This window comes from Oncorhynchus clarkii, chromosome 2 (assembly GCF_045791955.1).
Source record: "Oncorhynchus clarkii lewisi isolate Uvic-CL-2024 chromosome 2, UVic_Ocla_1.0, whole genome shotgun sequence".
Taxonomy (NCBI): Eukaryota; Metazoa; Chordata; class Actinopteri; order Salmoniformes; family Salmonidae; genus Oncorhynchus; species Oncorhynchus clarkii.
The window spans coordinates 59,862,679-59,885,541 of NC_092148.1; the positions used below are offsets into that span (position 1 = coordinate 59,862,679).

General features: G+C 44.6%; 1 protein-coding gene across 1 annotated transcript in view; it reads left to right on the forward strand.

Moving 5' to 3' along the window:
* Window positions 1-10,986, forward strand: part of LOC139371010 (zinc finger protein ZFPM1-like) — an 88,939-nt gene extending 77,953 nt beyond the window's left edge. The window contains exons 7-9 of the mRNA XM_071111024.1: window positions 1,152-1,382; window positions 3,807-4,049; window positions 5,056-10,986. Of these exons, the coding sequence (XP_070967125.1) occupies window positions 1,152-1,382; window positions 3,807-4,049; window positions 5,056-7,445 (2,864 nt within the window). The 3' untranslated portion in view covers window positions 7,446-10,986. The remainder of the gene's footprint in view (window positions 1-1,151; window positions 1,383-3,806; window positions 4,050-5,055) is intronic.
* Window positions 10,987-22,863: the final 11,877 nt, after the last annotated feature.

Here is a 22,863-nt window from a genome sequence, read left to right on the forward strand (position 1 = left end):
TTCGCTACAAATTAAGATATTTAATTAAATAGTGACCCATTCTGACTACTACATTTGTCGTCACACAGGACCACGTTCTGACACAGACCAATCACGGGCCGGCATGCTACAAGGAGGCTCGCGCCCTCACACCATTGACATTAAGGTTGACTCTCTCAGGCAGGTTGAAAACAAGTACATTGTAACCTTTAATTAACTAGGCAAGTCAGTTATGAACAAATTTGTATTTACGTTGACCATGATCCTTTGCTAGTTACGGCCACTTTCACTATGATCTTTAGCTATTTTCTGGTGCTATTCAGCCCCATTCAGCAATATGGCGCTAAAAATGAAAATACTTCACGCTCCATCAGGAGTTTCAGGAATGTCAGCGCTAACACCATCTACTGGTTTTAATGTCTATGCTGAGCACATGCATAGCACAAAGCATTGGCAGTTACTGTACTGTGTATATACTGTCAATGTGAACAACATTGAGGGACTCAATGTTGGAACCTAGATAAATGCAAGTGCAAAGGTTCACCGTGCCACATTTTCTCATTCACCCAGTACACCACAAGGTGGCAATGTAACTCGTCTGTACCGCCTGGTCTCAGAGGTAGACTGCTTTGTAATTGCCTTCACGCTTTTTCATAAAGTCCCCTATTGGCAATGTAGTCAGCAGCGGGAGCAGGCATGGACATGCTGTGATGAGTGCATGATTAATCACCACAAATCAAGCTAAAGGGTAAAACATGATCAGCCGTATCCCGGTTCCTGCTGTAGAAGCTCTGTGCTGAGGACTGTGGGTAATTACGGACGTTATCAAAAATAGCCTGTTTAACATGAGCCCTGACACCAGATCAGTACGATTACCCCGCGCGGGCGGGCGCTCGCTCCCACAACCTCTGTGCTCTTGTTGCCTTGGAGACCCCGGAGCAATATCAAGTGTTTTTTCTCGCTCCGCAATTGAATCGATCATGTGACGTAGCTGAATGCGTGTGTGGTGATGTGTGTACACATCAATGAACATGATGTTTACATGAAAGTGTCTGTGTAAGCAGATCACATGGAATCTGTTTTTTTTATGAATGAACATGCACTGCTCTCGTGCATTGTTTATGTACTACTCATTTGATAAGTGATAACAGTTGTTTGTTTGCTTGGTCCAGAGGACATCTTTCCGTGTAAGGACTGTGGGATCTGGTACCGCAGTGAGAGGAACCTCCAGGCCCACCTCATGTACTACTGTGCCAGCCGGCAGAAGCAGCAGTCCTCCTGCTCCCCTCCACAGGACAAGCCCAAGGACTCCTACCCCAATGAGCGTGTCTGCCCCTTCCCACAATGTAACAAGAGCTGCCCCAGCGCCAGCTCCCTGGAGATCCACATGCGGACACACAGTGGTGAGAACTGTCATCTCTCTAACAAAACATTACTTTAGCTCTCTCTCTCAAAGCAGATTCCCTAAGTGTGTATATTTGCGTAAGTATTGCACTTTTAATAGCCAGTTATAACAGTAGGACCTTTTCTCTCTTTTTGTATTATTAGGTTAAGCAAGTCTACTGGTGGTCATTGTGTGTTAAAATACCTACACTGAATGTTCAAAACATGCTCTTTCCATGGCATAGACTGATCAGGTGAATCCAGGTGAAAGCTATGATCCCATCAGACTGCTAAACAGCAATCACTAACTCAGAGAGGCTGCTGCCTACATTGAGACCCAATCACAGGCCACTTAAATAAATGGACCACTAGTCACTTTATACAATGCCACTCTAAATAATGCCACTTTTAAGAATGTTTACATATCTTACATTACTCATATCACATGTATGTACTGTATTTTATACCATCTATTGCACCTTGCCTATGCCGCTCGGCCATTGCTCATCCATACGCTTTATCTTGGCCAGGTCGCAGTTGCAAATGAGAACTTGTTCTCAACTAGCCTACCTGGTTAAATAAAGGTGAAATAAAATAAATAAAAATGTACATCTACATATTCTCATTCACCCCTTTAGATTTGTGTTTATATGGTAGTTGTTGGGGAATTGTAATATTACTGCACTGTCAGAACTAGAAGCACAAGCATTTCGCTACACTCGCATTAACATGTGTACGTGACAAATAAAATGTTACGTGCTTTATTGATGTCACTTGTTAAATCCATTTGAGTCAGTGTAGATGAAGGGGGAGAGACAAGTTAAAGAAGTATTTTTAAGCCTTGAGACAATTGAGACATGGATTGTGTATGTGTGCCATTCAGAGGGTGAATGGGCAAGATAAAATATTTAAGTGCCTTTGAAATGGGTATCAAATCAAATCAAATGTATTTATATAGCCCTTCGTACATCAGCTGATATCTCAAAGTGTAGTACAGAAACCCAGCCTAAAACCCCAAACAGCAAGCAATGCAGGTGTAGAAGCACGGTGGCTAGGAAAAACTCCCTAGAAAGGCCAAAACCTAGGAAGAAACCTAGAGAGGAACCAGGCTATGTGGGGTGGCCAGTCCTCTTCTGGCTGTGCCGGGTGGAGATTATAACAGAACATGGCCAAGATGTTCAAATGTTCATAAATGACTAACATGGTCAAATAATAATAACCACAGGCAGAACAGTTGAAACTGGAGCAGCAGCACGGCCCGGTGGACTGGGTACAGCAAGGAGTCATCATGTCAGGTAGTCCTGAGGCATGGTCCTAGGGCTCAGGTCCTCCGAGAGAGAGAAAGAGAGAATTAGAGAGAGCATACTTAAATTCACACAGGACACCGGATAGGACAGGAGAAGTACTCCAGATATAACAAACTGACCCTAGCCCCCCGACACATAAACTACTGCAGCATAAATACTGGAGGCTGAGACAGGAGGGGTCAGGAGACACTGTGGCCCCATCCGATGACACCCCCGGATAGGACCAAACAGGAAGGATATAACCCCACCCACTCTGTCAAAGAACAGCCCCCACACCACTAGAGGGATATCTTCAACCACCAACTTATCATCCTGAGACAAGGCCGAGCATAGCCCACAAAGATCTCCGCCACGGCACAACCCAAGGGGGGGCGCCACCCAGACAGGAAGATCACATCAGTGACTCAACCCACTCAAGTGACGCACCCCTCGTAGGGACGGTATGAAAGAGCCCTAGTAAGCCAGTGACTCAGCCCCTGTAATAGGGTTAGAGGCAGAGAATCCCAGTGGAAAGAGGGGAACCGGCCAGGCAGAGACAGCAAGGGCGGTTTGTTGCTCCAGAGCCTTTCCGTTCACCTTCACACTCCTGGGCCAGACTCAATCATATGACCGACCCACTGAAGAGATGAGTCTTCAGTAAAGACTTAAAGGTTGAGACCGAGTTTGCGTCTCTCACATGGTAGGCAGACCATTCCATAAAAATGTTGCTCTATGGGAGAAAGCCCTGCCTCCAGCTGTTTACTTAGAAATTCTAGGGACAATTAGGAGGCCTGCGTCTTGTGACCGTAGTATGGTAGTAGGTGTCAGCCACACAGGTTTGACTGTGTCAAGAACTGCAACGCTGCTGGGTTTTTCACGCCTAACAGTTTCCCGTGTATATCAAGAATGGTCCACCACCCAAAGGACATACAGCTGACTAGACACAACTGTGGGAAGTATTCAAGTCAACACGGGCCAGCATCCCTGTGGAACGCTTTCGACAACTTGTAGAGCATGCCCTGACAAATTGAGGCTGTTCTGAGGGCAAAGGGGTTGCAACTCCATATTAGGAAGGTGTTCCTAATGTTTTGTACACTGTATATGTTAGCGTTAGACACTTTTGTTGAGCTGTGTGTGTTGTATCCTGTGTGTCTGTAGGTGAGCGTCCCTTTGTGTGTCTGATCTGCCTGTCGGCCTTCACCACTAAAGCCAACTGTGAGCGTCACCTGAAGGTGCACACGGACACGCAAAACGGAGTGTGTCACGGCTGTGGCTTCATCTCCACCACGAGGGACATCCTCTATAGCCACCTGGTTACCAGTCACATGGTTTGTCAGCCCGGCTCGCACAGTGAAGTGTACTCCCCAGGTCCTGGCCTGCCCAAACTGCCTCTGTCCACAGGTAAATACATGAACAGACTAAATGTTTTTGTTTACAATTGCAGTGAGAGGATAACAGCACTGCCTCTACTTCAGAACAGCAACTATGCAGAGATACCATGTTTTCTATGGGTATATTAATATAGGTTAACCCAGAACTAAAATATTGTGAAATTTGGTCAGATGCTTGATTAAGTTCTGGGGGAGACGTGTTAAAGATTGCGATAATGTGATTTGTAAAGTCTCCACCCTCGCAAACAGAAACTCTCAGCCAAAGCCCCCTCCTCCTTTCGCATTTATCATCCATGTTGACACACGACAGCAGTGTAAGACTCACCATGGATATGTGAGGCTGTTTTCAACACTATTTTGAATTAGCAGTGTCCATTTCATCACTTCGTTTTAAGCCACTGCAACAGTTGTGCTTAAAAATGATAACAGGGAAAAGAGACGTTTTTGCATACTTGCCAACTGGCTACGGCAAAAATGTGATATATCAAGCATGGCCAGGTTCTCGTAGTCTGCAATTGGAGGAATAACCTCGCAGCGTATCCCCGCCCCAAGTTTAAGCACCTGCCTCGCCCTGGTACACCCAAATACGAAAAAATCAAGCCCCGGAACTACTGCTGCTGCTATCCGATGCTTCCCATTGTCTCACATAGTGTAAGGGCGGCAGGTAGCCTTGCGGTTAGAGCGTTGGTCCAGTAACCGAAAGCTCGCTGATTCGAAGAGCCGACAAGTTGAAAAATCTGTCAATGTGCCCTTGAGCAAGACACAACCCTACTTTGCTCCAGGGGTGCTGTTTTACTATGGCTGAAACTGTAAAACAACACATTTCACTGCACCTATTCAGGGTATGTGACAATATAACGTGTGTTTTTTGGAGGGTCTGTCCATGAGAGATTATGGGTATATTGATGATGATTCGGTCCTATAGGCTATGAAGCATAATCACCAGTGATCTAATGTTATGTTTAATAGTAAGAAACCAATTTCTATTTCTGTTTGTCTCTGTCTCTCTGTGGCAGGTCTAAGTCCAGGAGACTCTGGTGTTGTGTTGAAATGTCAGATATGTGGCCACGTCACAGACTCACCCGGCCAGCTCCAGCAGCATGTTCGCACACACCTGGAGGTGAGGGTCCCGGCAGAGAGGAGCCCCTCACCCCGCCAGAGCACCCCCTCCTCAGCTGACCACCCTGAGCCCCCTGCCTGCGTACCCCACCCTGACTCCTCCAGCCCTGGGGCCAATGGGAGCTCAGCCACCCCGCGAGGCTGCAGCCCACCTGACCACCTCCCCACAGACATGAGGATCAAAGAGGAACTGCGCTCGGACTCTGAGAATGAGGGGCAGGAGGAGGAGGACCGGGAGGGGAAGAGCCATGGACACACTGGGGTAGGGTGCTCTCAGACCTCCACCTCCCCCAGGAGTCCCTTTGCTGTGGCCGTGAAGGCAGAGCCAACCAGCCCCACCCCTGGCTCCAGCCCTGCCCACCCGGGAGGAGCTGGCTCAGTGCTGCCTGGAGGAGCTGTATTCCTGCCACAGTACATGTTCAGCCCAGAGGCAGCCATCCTGCCCCAGGCCTCAGAGATCCTGGCCAAGATGTCTGAGATGGTCCACAGCCGGCTGAAGCAGGGCCAGGTGTCCCCTGGGGCAGCACCAGCCTTCTATCCCGCAGGCACTACCACCACTGTCCACAAGGGGGCCACCTGCTTAGAGTGTGACATCACCTTCAACAACATAAACAACTTTTACGTTCACAAGAAGCTCTACTGCTCCAGCAGGCATCAGCAGGGAGACGCGGCTGGCCCAGTGAAGGAGGGGGCCTCGGGGGTCACCGTCCCCTCTGTCGGACACGGTTCATCCCCTCAGGCTGCCACAGCCTCCCACAGTGACTCAGACCCTGTTCCAGGCAGCACCGGCACAGAGGGCAAGCAGGTGGAGATGAAAAGTGAGAACCCTGGGGTGAAGGAGGCTGTGTCCTCCGCTTCCTCTGAGGGGGAAGGTGGTGGAGGAGGACGAGACCTGGCCAGTGAGGGCAGCCAGAGCCCCAGCGGCTCAGCAGAGGACCAGGAAGAAGACCCCACCAGGACCTTCTGTCAGGCCTGCAACATTCACTTCAGTCGCCATGAGAACTACACGGTCCACAAGCGCTTCTATTGTGCCTCACGCCACGATCCGTCCAACCAGCGGTCAAGCGCTGGCAAAGCCACCTTCCTGCCTCAGCCCATCCGCACGCGCAAAAGGAAGAAGATGTATGAGATCCACATGGCTCGGACTGAGGCCCTAGCCAACGCTGCTGCTATTGCCTTTCCCTCTGCTCCAGGGATGGGCCCGGCTGTGAAGCAGGAGGCTGCTGCCTCATTGGGGAAGGTCCTGGAGGCCCCTGTTCCAGCCATGGCCTTGGGCCTGTGTCCAGCCACTTCCAGTAGCACCAGCCCTGATGGAGACGGCCCAATCGACCTGAGTAAGAGGCCCCGTCTGAGGGACACCCCACGGGGCAGCAGCAGCATCTCTGCTCTGCCCCTCACTGACTACCACAAGTGCACCGCCTGCAGCATCAGCTTCAACAGCATTGAAAACTACCTGGCCCACAAGACCTACTACTGCCCAGCCACCACCCTGCAGGCCCACACCCTGAAGACGCTCCACAGGCTGAAGAGACCAGCCTCCACTTCCCCAGAGGCCAATGGGCTCCCCACAGAGAAGGCTCCTCAGGGGGCCTCGCCCAGCCCTCACCCCTCAGCTTTGCCTGGCTCTGAGTCTACATCCCTTCACAGCGGCCCTGCAGCCAAAGGCCCAGGCTCTCCTCCTGTGGTCTGCCCCTACTGCCCTCCCAATAGGGCGGTGACCTGTGACCTGGTGGAGCACTTCAGATCCATGCATGGCCTGGTCTTGAACCTGGAGGGCCAGCCAGCTGTCATCAGCCCCAGCCTGAGCCCCAGGGATGAGACTCCAGTTACCCCGCCCAAACTGGGCCTCCAGACCCGCAGGGACAGCATCAACATTCGGGTCAGAATGGACACTGTATCCCCCTCCTCTCCCCTGGTGAACATTAGCCCCCTGGGTCCCCATGCTGGGGGTGGCAGCTCCCCCAAAGCAGCCCCTCCTGCTGTGTCTCCCACCAGGTCCCTCCCCCTGACTGTGTCCCCTGTGCCTGAGGTCCTGAGGGAGGATGGGGTTATGAACCACCAGGCTGCTGTTGCTCTGCTTCCAGACAGGGCAGCCCTCACCCTGGGTCTCCCACTCCCTGTTGCTGTCCCGGCACCTACCACACCCAAGACCCTCCTGGTCTCCCCTTTGCAGAACGGTAACATCCGCTTCTGCCGGCTGTGCAATATCAAGTTCAGCAGCCTGTCCACGTTCATAGCCCACAAAAAGTACTACTGTTCCTCCCACAGCGCTGAGCACGTCAAGTGAACATGCCTGTCTCTGCACAGTGTCCCCTCACATCCTAGCCCCAGCTTTTCACCTGTGTCAGTGCCACCATGGCATAGCACCACGTCTGGTCAGTCTGAAGTAAATGTGACTGTTACTCGCCAGGCACTGGTTAGCTGCTCGGACGCTGACGCTCCCGGTATTGTTACTATGGTAACTTATTTCTTCTTATGGGTCAAAGTTCGTATTACACTAAGAGCGGAGATACGCTACCTGCACACACATTTGTGCCCACCTTCCCTTCCCCACCACCTCAATACCTGTCCCCTAGCCCTCTCCCCCCCTCTCTCACCTCCAAGGTTCACAGAATGTTGATAATGGGACTTCTAGATCCAACATTTAATCTCCTGAGCAAGCTTAATTTAACTGTTTATATTACAGTTATCTTGATTTGATTGTGATTGTTTGAAGCATTTCTTGCTCATGACGAAACTTGCTTTTCCTGAGCCATTGATGCTCATGACCTGTCAGTGAGTGGGGACAACTGTTGTCCCCCAGGGCCCTCTTGTGGAGCTGACCATCTCCACCTTTTTATTTCTACCTACCTGTGCATAGTGTATGATGCTTTAAAATAATTATATGGTTTTGTTTGAACACTGGCTCTTTTGTTAACTAGAAAGCATTTTAGCTGAATTACAGGAATGGGTGTCACATGTTTATCAATTACAGATGAAATATTTGCAAATGGATAGATTTTCCTTTTTCCAAAACCACAATTGTAATTTCTCTTAATGCAAGGGAAAGCATGGGAAATATTTATCTCTGATTTCATGTCAACAGAAAACTACCTAGCGTCTGAAAATATTTGTATTTTTTATTTGTATTGTTTTCATACTTTTCGAAGGAACTGTTTCAATCTTGGTGTGTAAAGGTGTTTTTGTAAGTGTAGATATATAATATCTTTCACAGTAATCACTGGGATGACACTGAATCTTATTTTCATTATTGTCAGCATTTTTCTTTAATGCTGGTGTTTTAAATTTGGGTAGAACGAAGATGACTGGACCTGAGTATCAGGATGAAGACACTTCACTTCCTGTTCCTATAATGCCCTTCACAACACCGCCCATCTCCCCATTAAACCTGACCTTTAACCCTCAAAACTCCTACTGTATCAAAATATTACACCCGCCAATCTGCAGCTGCTGATACACAACCATCTTGCTATATGATGCTTGAATTAGACATGGGATCCATTTAAATCTATGTTGATTAATTGACACCTGTTAGTGTGTGCTTGTTCTATTGTGTTTTTCCGGTAATGAAGTAAAAGAAGAAGAAAACATGTGAGAAGGTGTAAGAGACAGGCAAGGACAGCAGATGTATTTCACAGATTGTAGAGAGACACACGGTAGATACTGTAGCTCCTAAAACTGTCATGTCTAAAACACAAACACACATACAGTTGAAGTCGTAAGTTTACATACACTTAGGTTGGAGTCATTAAAATTTGTTTTTCAACCACTCAACAAATTTCTTGTTAACAAACTATAGTTTTGGCATGACACAAGTAATTTTTCCAACAATTGTTTACAGGCAGATTATTTCACGTATATTTCACTGTATCACAATTCCAGTGGGTCAGAAGTTTACATACACTAAGTTGACTGTGCCTTTAAACAGCTTGGAAAATTCCAGAAAATGATGTCATGGCTTTAGAAGTTTCTGATAGGCTAATTGACATAATTTGAGTCAAATGAAGGTGTACCTGTGGATGTATTTCAAAGCCTAACTTCAAACTCAGTGCCTCTTTGCTTGACATACTGGGAAAATCAAAATAAATCAGTCAAGACCTCAGACCTCCACAAGTCTGGTTCATCCTTGGGAGCAATTTCCAAACGGCCGATGAACGGTACCACGTTCATCTGTACAAACAATAGTACGCAAGTATAAACACCATGGGACCACGCAGCCATCATACTGCTCAGGAAGAAGATGCGTTCTGTCTCCTAGAGATGAACGTACTTTGCTGCGAGAAGTGCAAATCAATCCCAGAACAACAGCAAAGGACCTTCAGGTACAAAAGTATCTATATCCACAGTAAAACGAGTCCTATATCGACATAACCTGAAAGGCGTCTCAGCAAGGAAGAAGCCACTGCTCCAAAACCGCCAGACTACGGTTTGCAACTGCACATGGGGACAAAGATCCTACATTTTGGAGCAGTAGCTGAAGAACACCATCCCAACCGTGAAGCACAGGTGTGGCATCATCATCTTGTGGGGGTGCTTTGCTGCAGGAAGGACTTGTGCACAATATAGATGGCATCATGAGGCAGGAAAACTATGTAGATATATATTGAAGCAACATCTCAAGACATCAGTCAGGAAGTTAAAGCTTGGTCGCAAATGGGTCTTCCAAATGGACAATGACTCCAAGCATACTTCCAAAGTTGTGGCAAAAAAGACAACAAAGTCAAGGTATTGGAGGGGCCATCACAAAGCCCTGACCTCAATCCTATCGAACATTTGTGGGCAGAACTGAAAAAGTATGTGCGAGCAAGGAGGCCTAGAAACCTGACTCAGTTACAGCAGCTCTGTCAGGAGGAATGGGCCACAATTCACCCAACTTACGTTTCCCCAAAACGTTTTACCCAACTTAAACAATTTAAAGGCAATGATACCAAATACTAATTGAGTGTATGTAAACTTCTGACCCACTGTGAATGTGATGAAAGAAATAAAAGCTGAAATAAATATTTCTCTTTACTATTATTCTGACATTTCACATTCTTAAAATAAAGTGGTGATCCTAACTGACCTAAGACAGGGAGTTTAAATGTATTTGGCTAAGGTGTATGTAAACTTCCGACTTCAACTGTACATCCCTGGTTTACGGAGTGTTGTTGAATAGACCTGCGAAATGCAATCTTTCCTCAGTCAGAACTGGCTATACTGGCACAGCCTTACCGTAGTGTTGTGTTAGCTGGTCCTGTGCTCCACTATCCTTACCTCTCATGATGATCTACATGGATTGGTTTGTTACTTGTGCTGTTCTCTTCTCTGTGTTACACAGGCAGATGTTTCTCTGCACTAAAAACTGGAAAACAAAATGGCAGTGAAAAGTTGAGGATTTTTGCTCTGTTGTGGTTTTGAACAGTGCTGTATCAGTCATATCTTACTCAATAATGTTTACAATTGCATTGCGTTCTCATTTCTAAAAGAGATTAGCAATTTCAACAAATGACAAATCGAGGAGCTCAGTGCTGAGAACCATTTCGAATTTCCACTTTATATTGCACTGTGTTGTACAAATGTGCTGAATGTTTTAGTTTTAGAGGCTTTTTTGTCAAGTATTTATGTTTTTACAGCACTTTTCCTCGTCCAAACTCATCCCTTGAAAGAGTTGCTGATCAATTTCAACCTTTTCACATTAATTGAAAACATTTTGTGAATGATTCCTAATGGAAAAGTAATAATGAATGTCAGATCTTTTCTTTTTTTAAATTTCAATCTCAAATTCCACCACACACTTGTCCAAACTATGCATGGGAAATAAACGTCCTGAGAGACATTAAAGAGTGTCAAACGTCTGTCTTCTTTCACATTTGATTGAACTGGTCCACCCACACACTAAACCTGCCGTTTTACCTCTTCTCCTAATTGTATCTCTCTTGGCTTTTATGATGCTTGCTTCAATAGATTTCAGGCCACACATAATTTCTCTTTTCATATAACTTATTTCGGTGAATGTGTGAGCCTCCATACGTAAGAGAACTGAAAGAGTCATCTCCACAGTGCCGACATGCTTTAAAAAAAGATTTCCTGTTAAAGAAAAGCATTAACCCCCAAGTCTCAAGCCTATGCTGATTTAGTACTAACAGTACAGTCAGTCCTACACTTCTTATTTTATAACCAATATGATGGATGTTGTGGACATACTGAAGACTTTCATTTTAGTTACCTCATCATATCCCATTATACAGCAAGTTTGAATTGTGTTGACCACTGCTTAGCATAGCTAATTAGGGAAAAAATTATATTAACATCCTGAGCGGCATACTTTTTCAGAGACCCAGCTTGTCGATTGGTCAGGACTCGGGAGTACTACAGTCAGTATTTATAGCCAATCAACAAGCTCTAAAGCATCAAGATGGACTATTTTTTTCTAAACATAGTCAAATCAGATGTATAGATTATGCAATTCAATTGTTAGCAGCATGAATTAACCATTGTTATTAGATGAGTGGTACTCTTTGTGTAAATTCAATGCTGCCTTAATGACTTTTTAAAGCCAAATTCTACATTCAGTGCCTGCATTATCATGGAAAACTCTTGTTTGACAGTTCCCAATGGCATGGAGTGAAGAAAAGTACTTTTATCACAGCACATCATAATGTTGACTGATTCTAAGCAATTGTATTGCTATCAAGCAGAGCATCAAGTGGTTCTATTTCTCTGAAATGGTCTATAACTAGGGTCCCCAACTAGATTCAGCTTGTGGCTGATTTTGTTCTTGAGCGGATGGTCGGGGGCTGGAACATATACAGTAGTACCAGTCAAAAGTTTGGACACAACTGCTTTTTACAGGGTTTTTCTTTATTTTTTAAAACTATTTTCTACATTGTAGAATAAGATTTTAGATGCTTCAAAGTAGCCACCCTTTGCCTTGATGACAGCTTTGCTCACTCTTGGCGTTCTCTCAACCAGCTTCACCTGGAATGCTTTTCCAACAGTCTTGAAGCCGTTCCCACATATGCTGAGCACTTGTTGGCTGCTTCTCCTACACTTTGCAGTCCATCTCATCCCAAACCATCTCAATTGGGTTGAGGTCGGGTGATTTTGGAGGCCAGGTCATCTAATGCAGCACTCCATTACTCTCCTTCTTGGTCAAATAGCCCTTACACAGCCTGGGGGTGTGTTGGGTCATTGTTCTGTTGAAAAACATGATAGTCCAACCAGATGCAAACCAGATGGGAATGCATATCGATGCAGAATGCTGTGGTAGCCATGCTGGTTGTGTGCCTTGAATTCAAAATAAATCACTGTCAGTGTCACCAGCAAAGCACCCACACACCATCACGCCTCCTCCTCCATGCGTCACGGTGGGAACCACACATGCAGAGATGATCCGTTCACCTACTCTGCGTCTCACAAAGACATTGTTGGAACCAAAAATCTCAAATTTGGACTCATCAGACTAAAGGACAGATTTCCACCGGTCTAATGTCCATTGTTTGTATTTCTTGGTTCAAGTCTCTTCTTATTATTGGTGTCCTTTAGTAGTGGTTTCTTTGCAGCAAATTGCTGAAGGCCTGATTCATACAGTTTCTTCTGAAAAGTTGATGTTGAGATGTGTCTGTTACTTAAACTTTTTGAATCATTTATTTGGGCTGTAATCTGAGGCTGGTAACTCTAATGAACTTATCCTCTGCAGCAGAGGTAACTCTAATGAACTTATCCTCTGCAGCAGAGGTAACTCTGGGTCTTCCTTTCCTGTGGCGGTCCTCATGAGAGAGAGTTTCATCATAGCGCTTGATGGTTTTTGCGACTGCGCTTGAAGAAACTTTCAAAGTACTTGACATTTTCTGTATTGACTGACCTTCATGTCTTAAAGTAATGATTCTATCATTTCTCTTTGCTTATTTGAGCTGCTTTTGCCAAATAGGGATATCTTCTGTATACCACCCCTACCTTGTCATAACACAATTGATTGGCTCAAAAGCATTAAGAAGGGAAGAATTCCACAAATTCATTTTTAACAAGGCTCACCTGTTAATTTGTTTACTACATGATTCCAAATGTGTTATTTCATAGTTTTGATGTCTTCACTATTATTCTACATTGTTCTAAATATTGTGTGTGTGTGTGTGTGTGTGTGTGTATACAGTGCCTTTGAAAAGTAATTCAGACCCCTTCTCTTATAGAACATGTTGTTACCTTACAGCCTTATTCTACAATTGATGAAAAAAACTATAATTTAATCCATCTACACACAATATCGGCCCCGGTCTAAAATCAAGCTCTTAGACAAAGCAATAATAACAAAGCAAAAACAGGTTTATAATAAACAAAATATGTATATCAGATTTACATAAGTATTCAGACCCTTTATTATACTTTGTTGAAGCACCTTTGGCAGTGATTACAGCCTCGAGTCTTCTTGGGTATGACGCAACAAGTTTGGCACAAATGTATTTGGGGAGTTTCTCCCATTCTGCACTGCAGATCCTCTCGAGCTCTGTCAGGTTGGATGGGGAGCGTCGCTGCACAGCTATTTTCAGGTCTCTCATGACATGTTCGATTGTGTTCAAGTCCAGCTCTGGCTGGACCTCTCAAGGACATTCAGAGACTTGTCCTGAAGCCACTCCTGTGTTGTGTTGGCTGTGTGCTTAGGGTCGTTGCCCTGTTGGAAGGTGAAGGTTCTCATCAAGGATCTCTCTGTACTTTGCTCTTTCATCTTTCCCTCTTTCCCTCTATCCTGACCAGTCTCCCAGTCCCTGCCGCTGAAAAACATCCCCACAGCATGATGCTTCACCACCCTGCTTCACCGTAGGGATGGTGCCAGGTTTCCTTCAGACGTGGTGCTTGGCATTCAGGCCAAAGAGTTCAATCTTGATTTCATCAAACCAGAGAATCTTGTTTCTTATGGTCTGAGAGTCCTTTAGGTGCCTTTTGGCAAACTCCAAGCGGACCGTCATGTGCCTTTTACTGAGGAATGGCTTCTGTCTGGCCCCTGAACCTTAAAGGCCTGATTGGTGGAGCACTGCAGAGATGGTTGTCCTTCTGGAAGGTTTCCCCATCTCCACATAGGAACTCTGGAGCTCTGTCTGAATGACCATTGGGTTCTTGGTCACCTCCCTGACCAAGGCCCTTCTCCCCCAATTGCTGAGTTTGGCCGGGCGGCCAGCTCTAGGAAGAGTCTTGGTGGTTCCAAACTTCTTCCATTTAAGAATGATTGAGGCCACTATGTTCTTGGGGACCTTTAATGCTGCAGACATTTTTTGTTACCCTTCCTCAGATCTGTGCCGTGACGCAATCCTTTCTCAGGGGGTCTACAGACAATTCCCTCAACCTCTTGACTTGGTTCTTGCTCTGACATGCACTGTCAAATGTGGTACCTTTATATAGACAGGTGTGTGCATTTCTAAATCATGTCCAATCAATTGAATTTACCGCTGGTGGACTCCTATCAAGTTGTAGAAACAACTCAAGGATGATCAATGGAAACAGGATGCACTTGAGCTCAATTTCGAGTCTCATAGCAAAGGGTCTGAATACTTACATAAATAAGGTATTTATGTTTTTTATAAATTAGCAAGCATTTCTGAAAACCTGTTTTTGCTTTGTCATTATAGGTAATTGTGTGTACATTGATGAGGAAATGTTTAAATTGAATCAATTTTAGAATAAAGCTGTAATGTAACAGAATGTGGGAAAAGTGTAGGACTCTGAATACTTTCCGAATGCACTGTGTGTTATACATAAAACAACTTTTTTCGGGGGTGGCCAAATAAAATCAGCCCTGGTCTATAATCAAGCTCTTAGACTGAATGGTTACGTATGTGCTCAATCCTTTGACAGTTCTTAACACACTGTCATGACTATTGCCATGATAATTGTTCTATTTTTGTTTGCATGGTGATGATAGATGACATTGTTCATTATCAGGAACAAATGTTTTGTGTGTCTATGCATGTGTTTGTGTGGAATACCAGTCCGTTACTGTGTGCCTGTTGTTGTTTGTAGAAGGTGATTGTGTGTGTGTCTGTGTTTTGGAACTCAATGGAGAACAGTTGCCCTCTTCTCCTCCCCGTTGGCTTTTATCATCCTGGGTGAGTGGTTTGGTGATGGGGTTACTGACCTCTATTTCTCAGAACACCCCACAGTACACACCTCAATGCCCCTCAGCCAGTGTTTCAACCAGTGTTTACATGTCACCTCCCCACGGCCCTGTTCTACATCCTCACCTCGCTGTCTGACTAGCTCCACATCAAGATAGGACACATAAAATAAAAACTGCTTGTTTGGGTCTCGTATGTGACTCATGAGTTCTATACTGCCCCCTTCTGGGGATAGATGACAGTTATTAGACACCCATTGTGGAGGTTTCTGTCGATGGATAGTTCTCGTCTCTAGCCAGCTTTCTCTCTGTCTATACGCAGTAGCAATTGAGCCCGGGGACAAAGTTATGTAGGCGTCAAAGTGGAGTCCAGGTGAAATGATTTGGTCAATATCTGCTTTTGCATGTTTGATAGACCCACAAGCTCAATCATGCTAAATCTATTTGACATTTCATGACAGAATGTTGTGTTAATGTGGAGAAATGGTGTCATGACTCATGAGGAATGTACCTACTAGCTACCTCTGCTTTTGGCTCTTGCTGTAACTGAGGCTTTTCACCATTCAGCCTGAAGCTATAGTTCATCATTAAACACATAGAGTTGGGCTGTATCTGGACTCTATCATTTCCTAAGGATGTTACCACTGTGCTTTCAGTCCCAGGGAAGGATGGAGGGCGAATGAAAGCCCAGTGGAAAGACTGAGCTCTAGAGGAAAATTATGAACCTGTGTCTGATGGGAGGATTTTCACATTGCCTCTATAAAGTCCTTTCTCTCATTGCTATGTTTGGCTCCTGTTCTCTCCCATGTGACAAACAGTGGACACAATGTTCTGTTTATATATCTCTAAAGTCAGGATGTAAAGAAAAGCCTTTCTGAGGTCAAGGTTGTAATGGCCATCGAACAACTCGTTATATAACTGAGCGTCTTGCAATCCAATCTGAGTGAAAGTAAAAACACAGCAACCCTCTGGTGCCACCTTTGAGCATTCCCAGTAATGACCAGACTAGATTACAGCGTGTTCCTCGCTGCTGGAGGGGGCAGAGCAGGCCCACTGGTAACAGACGTCAATTCAATGTCTGTTCCACGTTGGTTCAATGTAATTTCATCAAAATTACATGGAAACAACGTTGTTTCAACCAGTCTGTGCCCAGTGGGGAGAGACTGCGAGACAGAGACATGAGAGCAGTGGGACGTTACATTAAAAGCCATGGAGAGATCATTTGGTTCACATATGGAGTCGTAAGGTTCACTGAGAAGGAAACTCTAATCATTTAAAATCATGACTGCTGCTGTTAGGGTGAAGAGGTGGGGATGCAGATGAGAGGAGGAGGCTGAAGAGGTTGAAACTTGCATTATTCAATATGCCTTCTCACTATGGGCCCGATCTTGATTTTGGAATGTATGCTATTGTTACACAAGCCTTTCCTATCCACTTGTCAGTATTTGGTATTTAGACCTACCCTTTTCAATCGCGTAATTCGCTCTGCAGGTGTGGCTACCTTGCACGCACTGAATAAATGTCAGTCAACAGTTGAAAACCATTCTACCTGCCAGCCAATATAGTTTTCAGTACATTTATCTTAAGCCTTCCTTTTAAATACGTCTACTTATAATTTTGTTGACAGACTCAACAGAACACATCAAGAGAATGGGTTCAGATTATATGAATCAATTAGAGAATGCTTCAGTATCTATTCATCTTTGTCTCTGTTTCAGCACCAACTGGTAGATTTACTATGATCTTGTAAAGTGTGTATGAAATATAAAGAACGGTTTGGACAGCCTTTATGCAGAAAATATATTAATATTCATAATATAGTCATATTCAAGTTCAATCGATAAAATATTGGAAGGTGGAAAAAAGTTTACAATGGGGGTTGAACGATAATGCTATAAATCTACCCTAATTCTCACTAATCATGGAACTGTATGACAACCTTCTAGTGGTCGTGAACCATGCGTCTGGCTCCAGGTTTAAGCTGCTACGCGTGGTCCGAGTTCCATAATGATTCAAATTGGGTATTTGTCCCAAACCTTTGCACAAAATGTGCCTAATATGATCCAATAATGCTAGATACCCTCAGGAACAACTTACATGAACGTGACAGAGGAAAGAAAGGTAAACGGAATGGAATGATGCAAAAATAAATGTATGTGGGTATTACTGACGGTGGCTCCTGATCATTGGCGATCTATGCCATTTAAGATGAAGGAGGTTGATTATTATTATTCTATTACATCATATTGGATGACTGTCATTCATATTTCATTCACCCAGGTCAGTGTAACATCAATAGGTTTAGGCTACTACATGATAAAAAAAAATGTCCCCCATACCCATCATGAGGTTGCTACAACCTAGCCTGTGATTGAAAGTTTACAATGTAAAAGAGGTAATATGTCTAGAGAAATTTGAGTAATCAAGGTGACAGACATTGACACATTTTAATACCGCCTGCTGCACATACTGCACAATCTTATCTACATCTAGCTGATCTAGGAATGAATCATTAGTCCAACAGTTGCAAAAAATTGTTTCTATTGGACAAATTCAGGTATGTTTATCCCCGTTTCGTTATTTTTTTTCTTCTGTTTAAGAAACTTTGTCAATAGAATCAGCAGAATGAATACACCCCTAATCACAAATAAACACAGTTCACTTTCATAGCAGCCACAAACGAACAGCATGATCGCTTTGACCACTATATAATTCCTTCTGGTATCTACACACACTCCTCTCACTTTTTCCCTTCGCTTCTGGACTTCAGTGCACAACACATTAGCTGTCTGTGACCAGGTGAAAAAACGGTTGGTCCGATCCTTGCTACTCCTCCTCAGAAGAGGAGGAGGAAAGCCATTACAATCTACCAGAACTAACGCATTAGTAAACTTAGCAGTACAGTGTACAGTTAGAAAGCAGTTTAGCAGACACACATGCCGGCCCGGGTGGTAATAAATTAATAAAACCAAAAGCTTACCTTGACTTCCAGTGTTGAATAACCAGCTAGGTAACATAGTAAGTACCCCTCTACTTGAGCTGTGTGTTTGAGTAGCCTAAACTAGCTAGCTGCATTCCCTAGCTAAGTAAGTGAAAGTGGAAAAAATATTAAATATAGCTACCTCTCTCTCTCTCCTCTTTCATTTTTGAAGAAATGTATTTGTTACAAACTGTTCAACTGATCTTTCTCTCTATTTGAGTCAACTACTCACCACATTTTATGCACTGCAGTGCTAGCTAGCTGTAGCTTAGGTGGACAAAATGTCAGTTCATGCTGCAAGAGTTCTGATAGGTTGGAGGATGTCCTGCGGAAGTTGTCATAATTACTATGAGCCTCTTAGGTTTTGGATTGAAGTCAATGACCCAGAGGAGGAGGGAAACTAGCTGTCCTCCAGCTGCACAATGTTTCTCCCCTACAGAGTGCTATTAAGGCTACTGTAGACCTTCATTGCAAAACAGTGTGTTTTAATACATTTTTGGGTGACAATATATTTAGTATAGTTTTATCTAAAAAGTATAACTTTTTTAATGTTTCGCAATTATCATTATTTTATTTTTTTCACTGAGGAGGATGGTCCTCCCCTTCCTCCTGTGAGGAGCCTCCACTACTCCTGATAGTTGTTCATGTTTAATACGATACAAATTGTAAAATAAAACAGAAAAAAGCCTGGGCATATAATCAACATTTCGTTCATGCAAATTGTGATGGCACACAATTGGCATTCTGAATAATGGCACAGCTATTTATATCCCATTTCACTGTGGATAAGGGGCCACAATATCTGTAATGTTGATTTGATTTCAGTTTGCTTCCATATGGTTGGTTTGACGTTCCTCTCCAGGGGTCAAAAGGAAAAATAATTTAAAACATTTGCTATCTGTATTTACAATCCCCTTCTCCAAATGGATTACTCATTTACCTAGCTCAATAGATCTTATCAATTTATAAAATTACAGTGCAATGAGAATGCTGCTGTCTATCAGGAAAAAATGAAGTAGATGCTTTTTCCACTTGGAACGGGAAGGTTTGCTTGACGTTATTCATGGTTTCCTTGCTGGTGAAGGTGGTGGAAGTGTGAGAAAATGAAGTCAAGGTCATAATACGGCGTATCTGTAGAAACACTTCCGCCACACCTTCATTTTTATCCCGAGTTCCATCTCAAACGAATAGTGGGTGAATAGCATGCTATTCTCATGCCTAAGTTCAAGGTCAGAGGCATAGAAAGAAAAGAGCAGTAAAAGGGAATTGCAATTCTTTTACACAAGCTTGCGTCAGAATCGGACCGATGTTATTTATAATGATGATGCTTTGCACTCCTGTAAGTGCTCCTCCTGTGTGGCTTAGTGAAGCTGATGGGTAGAGCCCTTTTTAGAACTGAAGTGAAGAGTAACTATACTTAGCAAAAAAAGAAACATCCTATCACTGTCAACTGCGTTTATTTTCAGAAAACTTAACATGTGTAAATATTTGTATGAACATAACAACATTCAACAACTGAGACATAAACTGAACACGTTCCACAGACATGTAACTAACATAAATTGAATAATGTGTCCCTGAACAATGGGAGGGGGGGTCAAAATCTAAAGTAACAGTCAGTATCTGGTGTGGCCACCAGCTGCATCAAGTACTGCAGTGCATCTCCTCCTCATGGACTGCACCGGAATTGCCAGTTCTTGCTGTGAGACGCTACCCCACTCTTCCACCAAGGCACCTGCAAGTTCCCTGACATTTCTGGGGGGAATAACCCTAGCCCTCAACCTCTGATCCAACAGGTCCCAGGCGTACTCAATGGGATTGAGATCTGGACTCTTCGCTGTCCATGGCAGAACACTGACATCCCTATCTTGCAGGAAATCACACACAGAATGAGCAGTATGGCTGGTGACATTATCCTGCTGGAGGGTCATGTCAGAGTGAGCCTGCAGGAAGGGTACCACATGAGGGAGGAGGATGTCTTCCCTGTAACGCACAGCGTTGAGATTGCCTGCAATGACAACAAGCTTAGTCCGATGATGCTGTGACACAACGCCCCAGACCATGACGGACCCTCCACCTCCAAATCGATCCCACTCCAGAACACATGCCTCGGTGTAACGCTCATTCCTTCGACGATAAACGTGAATCTGACCATCACCCGAGGTGAGACAAAACCGCGACTCGTCAGTGAAGAACAATTTTTGCCAGTCCTGTCTGGTCCAGTGACAGTGGGTTGTGCCCATAGGCAACGATGTTGCCGGTGATATCGGGTGAGGACCTGCCTTACAACAGACCTACAAGCCCTCAGTCCAATCTCTCTCAGCCTATTACGGACAGTCTGAGCACTGATGGAGGGATTGTGCATTCCTAGTGTAACTCTGGTAGTTGTTGTTGCCATCCTGTACCTGTCCCCCTGGTGTGATGTTCAGATGTACTGATACTGTGCAGGTGTTGTTACACGTGGTCTGCCACTGCGAGGACGATCAGCTGTCCATCCTGTCTCCCTGTAGCGCTGTCTTAGGCGTCTCACAGTATGGACATCGCAATGTATTGCCCTGGCCACATTTGCAGTCCTCATGCCTCCTTGCAGCATTCACACAGATGAGCAGGGGCCCTGGGCATCTTTATTTTGGTGTTTTTCAGAGTCAGTAGAAAAGCCTCTTTCGTGTCCTAACTGTGACCGTAATTGCCTACCGTCTGTAAGCTGTTAGTCTTAACGACTGTTCCACAGGTCCATGTTCATTAATTGTTTATGGTTCATTGAACAAGCATGGGAAACAGTGTTAAAACCCTTTACAATGAAGTTTTTATTAAGTTTTTATTAATTATCTTTGAAAGACAGGGTCCTGAAAAAGTGATGTTTCTTTTTTTGCTGAGTTTAGGTTCATTCAGTAGTTTCAGCCCTGAAACAATAAGAGTGGGATAACATAATGAAATGCACAGAGAACACATTTACATATATCTGTAACCTTCACAGAACTCATCGCCCCCTTGTGTGAGTAACCCTCTGTGACGCATTTATGGTTTGAATAATTTTCTCTGTCTCGACAGTGCTAGACATTTTCATTAGTCTCCAAGGACAAGAATAAGATAGATTTCTATATATTGTAAAAACATTTTGCTTTGTGCAGGTGGAGTTAGTCCATTTGCATGTGTGTACAGCTGTGATTCATAGTCTTCCTTGTTTGTGTCATTCTGTCATTTTGGCCCTGAACAGAAAGTCACTAGAGCTAGTGAGTGAGAGAGAGATGAGGAGAGAGAGAGAAATCAGCACGAGAGAGAGAGTGATGAGGAGCGAGAGGGTTTTCTGCCAAATAAATGTGGTCTTCTACCTGTGTTCACTGACCTTTGACTACCCCTCCAGGCAGCTGTGATTCATAGTCTTCCTTGTTTGTGTAGCCCTGTGCATCGTCATACTGTACTTTTGGCCCTGAACAGAAAGTCATTAGAGCTAGCGAATGAGAGAGAGATGAGGAGTGAGAGAAATCAGCAAGATCACAGGGCAGAGGAATAAAGAGTGTCTCCTGAAAAAATAATGTGTTCTTCTACCTGTGTTCACTGATCTTTGACCCCCCCCCCTCCAGGCAGACAGAGAGGAGGGGCATGTCTGGACATGCTATGGACCTCTTGGCCCATGTGACATGTGACACACTCCTAATGAATGATAGCATGGTATCCGAGAGGTTCTCCACACATGTAATGAAAGAGTGCTGGTGGAATGCTGAGGGAACATGCATGCATAATGAAACATAATTGCAGACTGATATAGCTCTAGCCCAGGACAACAGGGGAGGGGATGACCGAGTAATTACATTGTGTCTTGTGCACTTTTATGAAGGTAAAATGTGTTGGTAGTGGAGTGTGTGTGTGTATTATGAAAGTTCTTTAGGGAGTATGTAGCTCCTTAGAATAAAATACACCCAACTAGGGAATAGGAGTCTGTCTTTTCATCTGTGTGTGCCTGTGTTTGTGGGAGGGAGTGAGCATGCATATTTGAGTGGCACATTGAAAACAAGGCGTATTCTTATCGCGGGTTTGTGTTAGCAATTGGCATTCACAGCAGAGTACATTTGTGAAGTAAGCAGAGTAATAGCAGTGAATCCTGTGGATTGCTGAGTCTGGAGCAGAGAAGGGAGGTGAGCTCAGGGGATCAGTGCAACAGTGTACCTACCCTACCCACCCAGAGATCAGACAACAATCACAGGGCAGGGGAATAAAGTAAACGGCTCATTTGGCAAGGCCTCGTTAAGCAAGACCTCATTATGCTCCATGAATGCGCCTCTCAAATGATGGGGTAATTAAAAATGGTCGTCGCCAGAGAATGGCTAACTGATTGTGGACTTCAGGAAACAGCAGAGGGTCCACCACCCCCATCGACGGGACCACAGTGGAGAAGGTGGAAAGCTTCAAGTTACTTGGTGTACACATCACTGACAAACTGAAATGAACAGCCCACACAGACAGTGTGGAGAAGAAGGCTCAACAGAGCCTCTTCAACCTCAACAGAGCCTCTTCAACCTCAGGAGGCCAAAGAAATTTGGCTTGTCACCTATAACCCTCACAAACTTTTATAGAATCACAATTGAAAGCTTCCTGACGGGCTGTATCATCGCCTGGGACGGCAACTATACCGCCCGC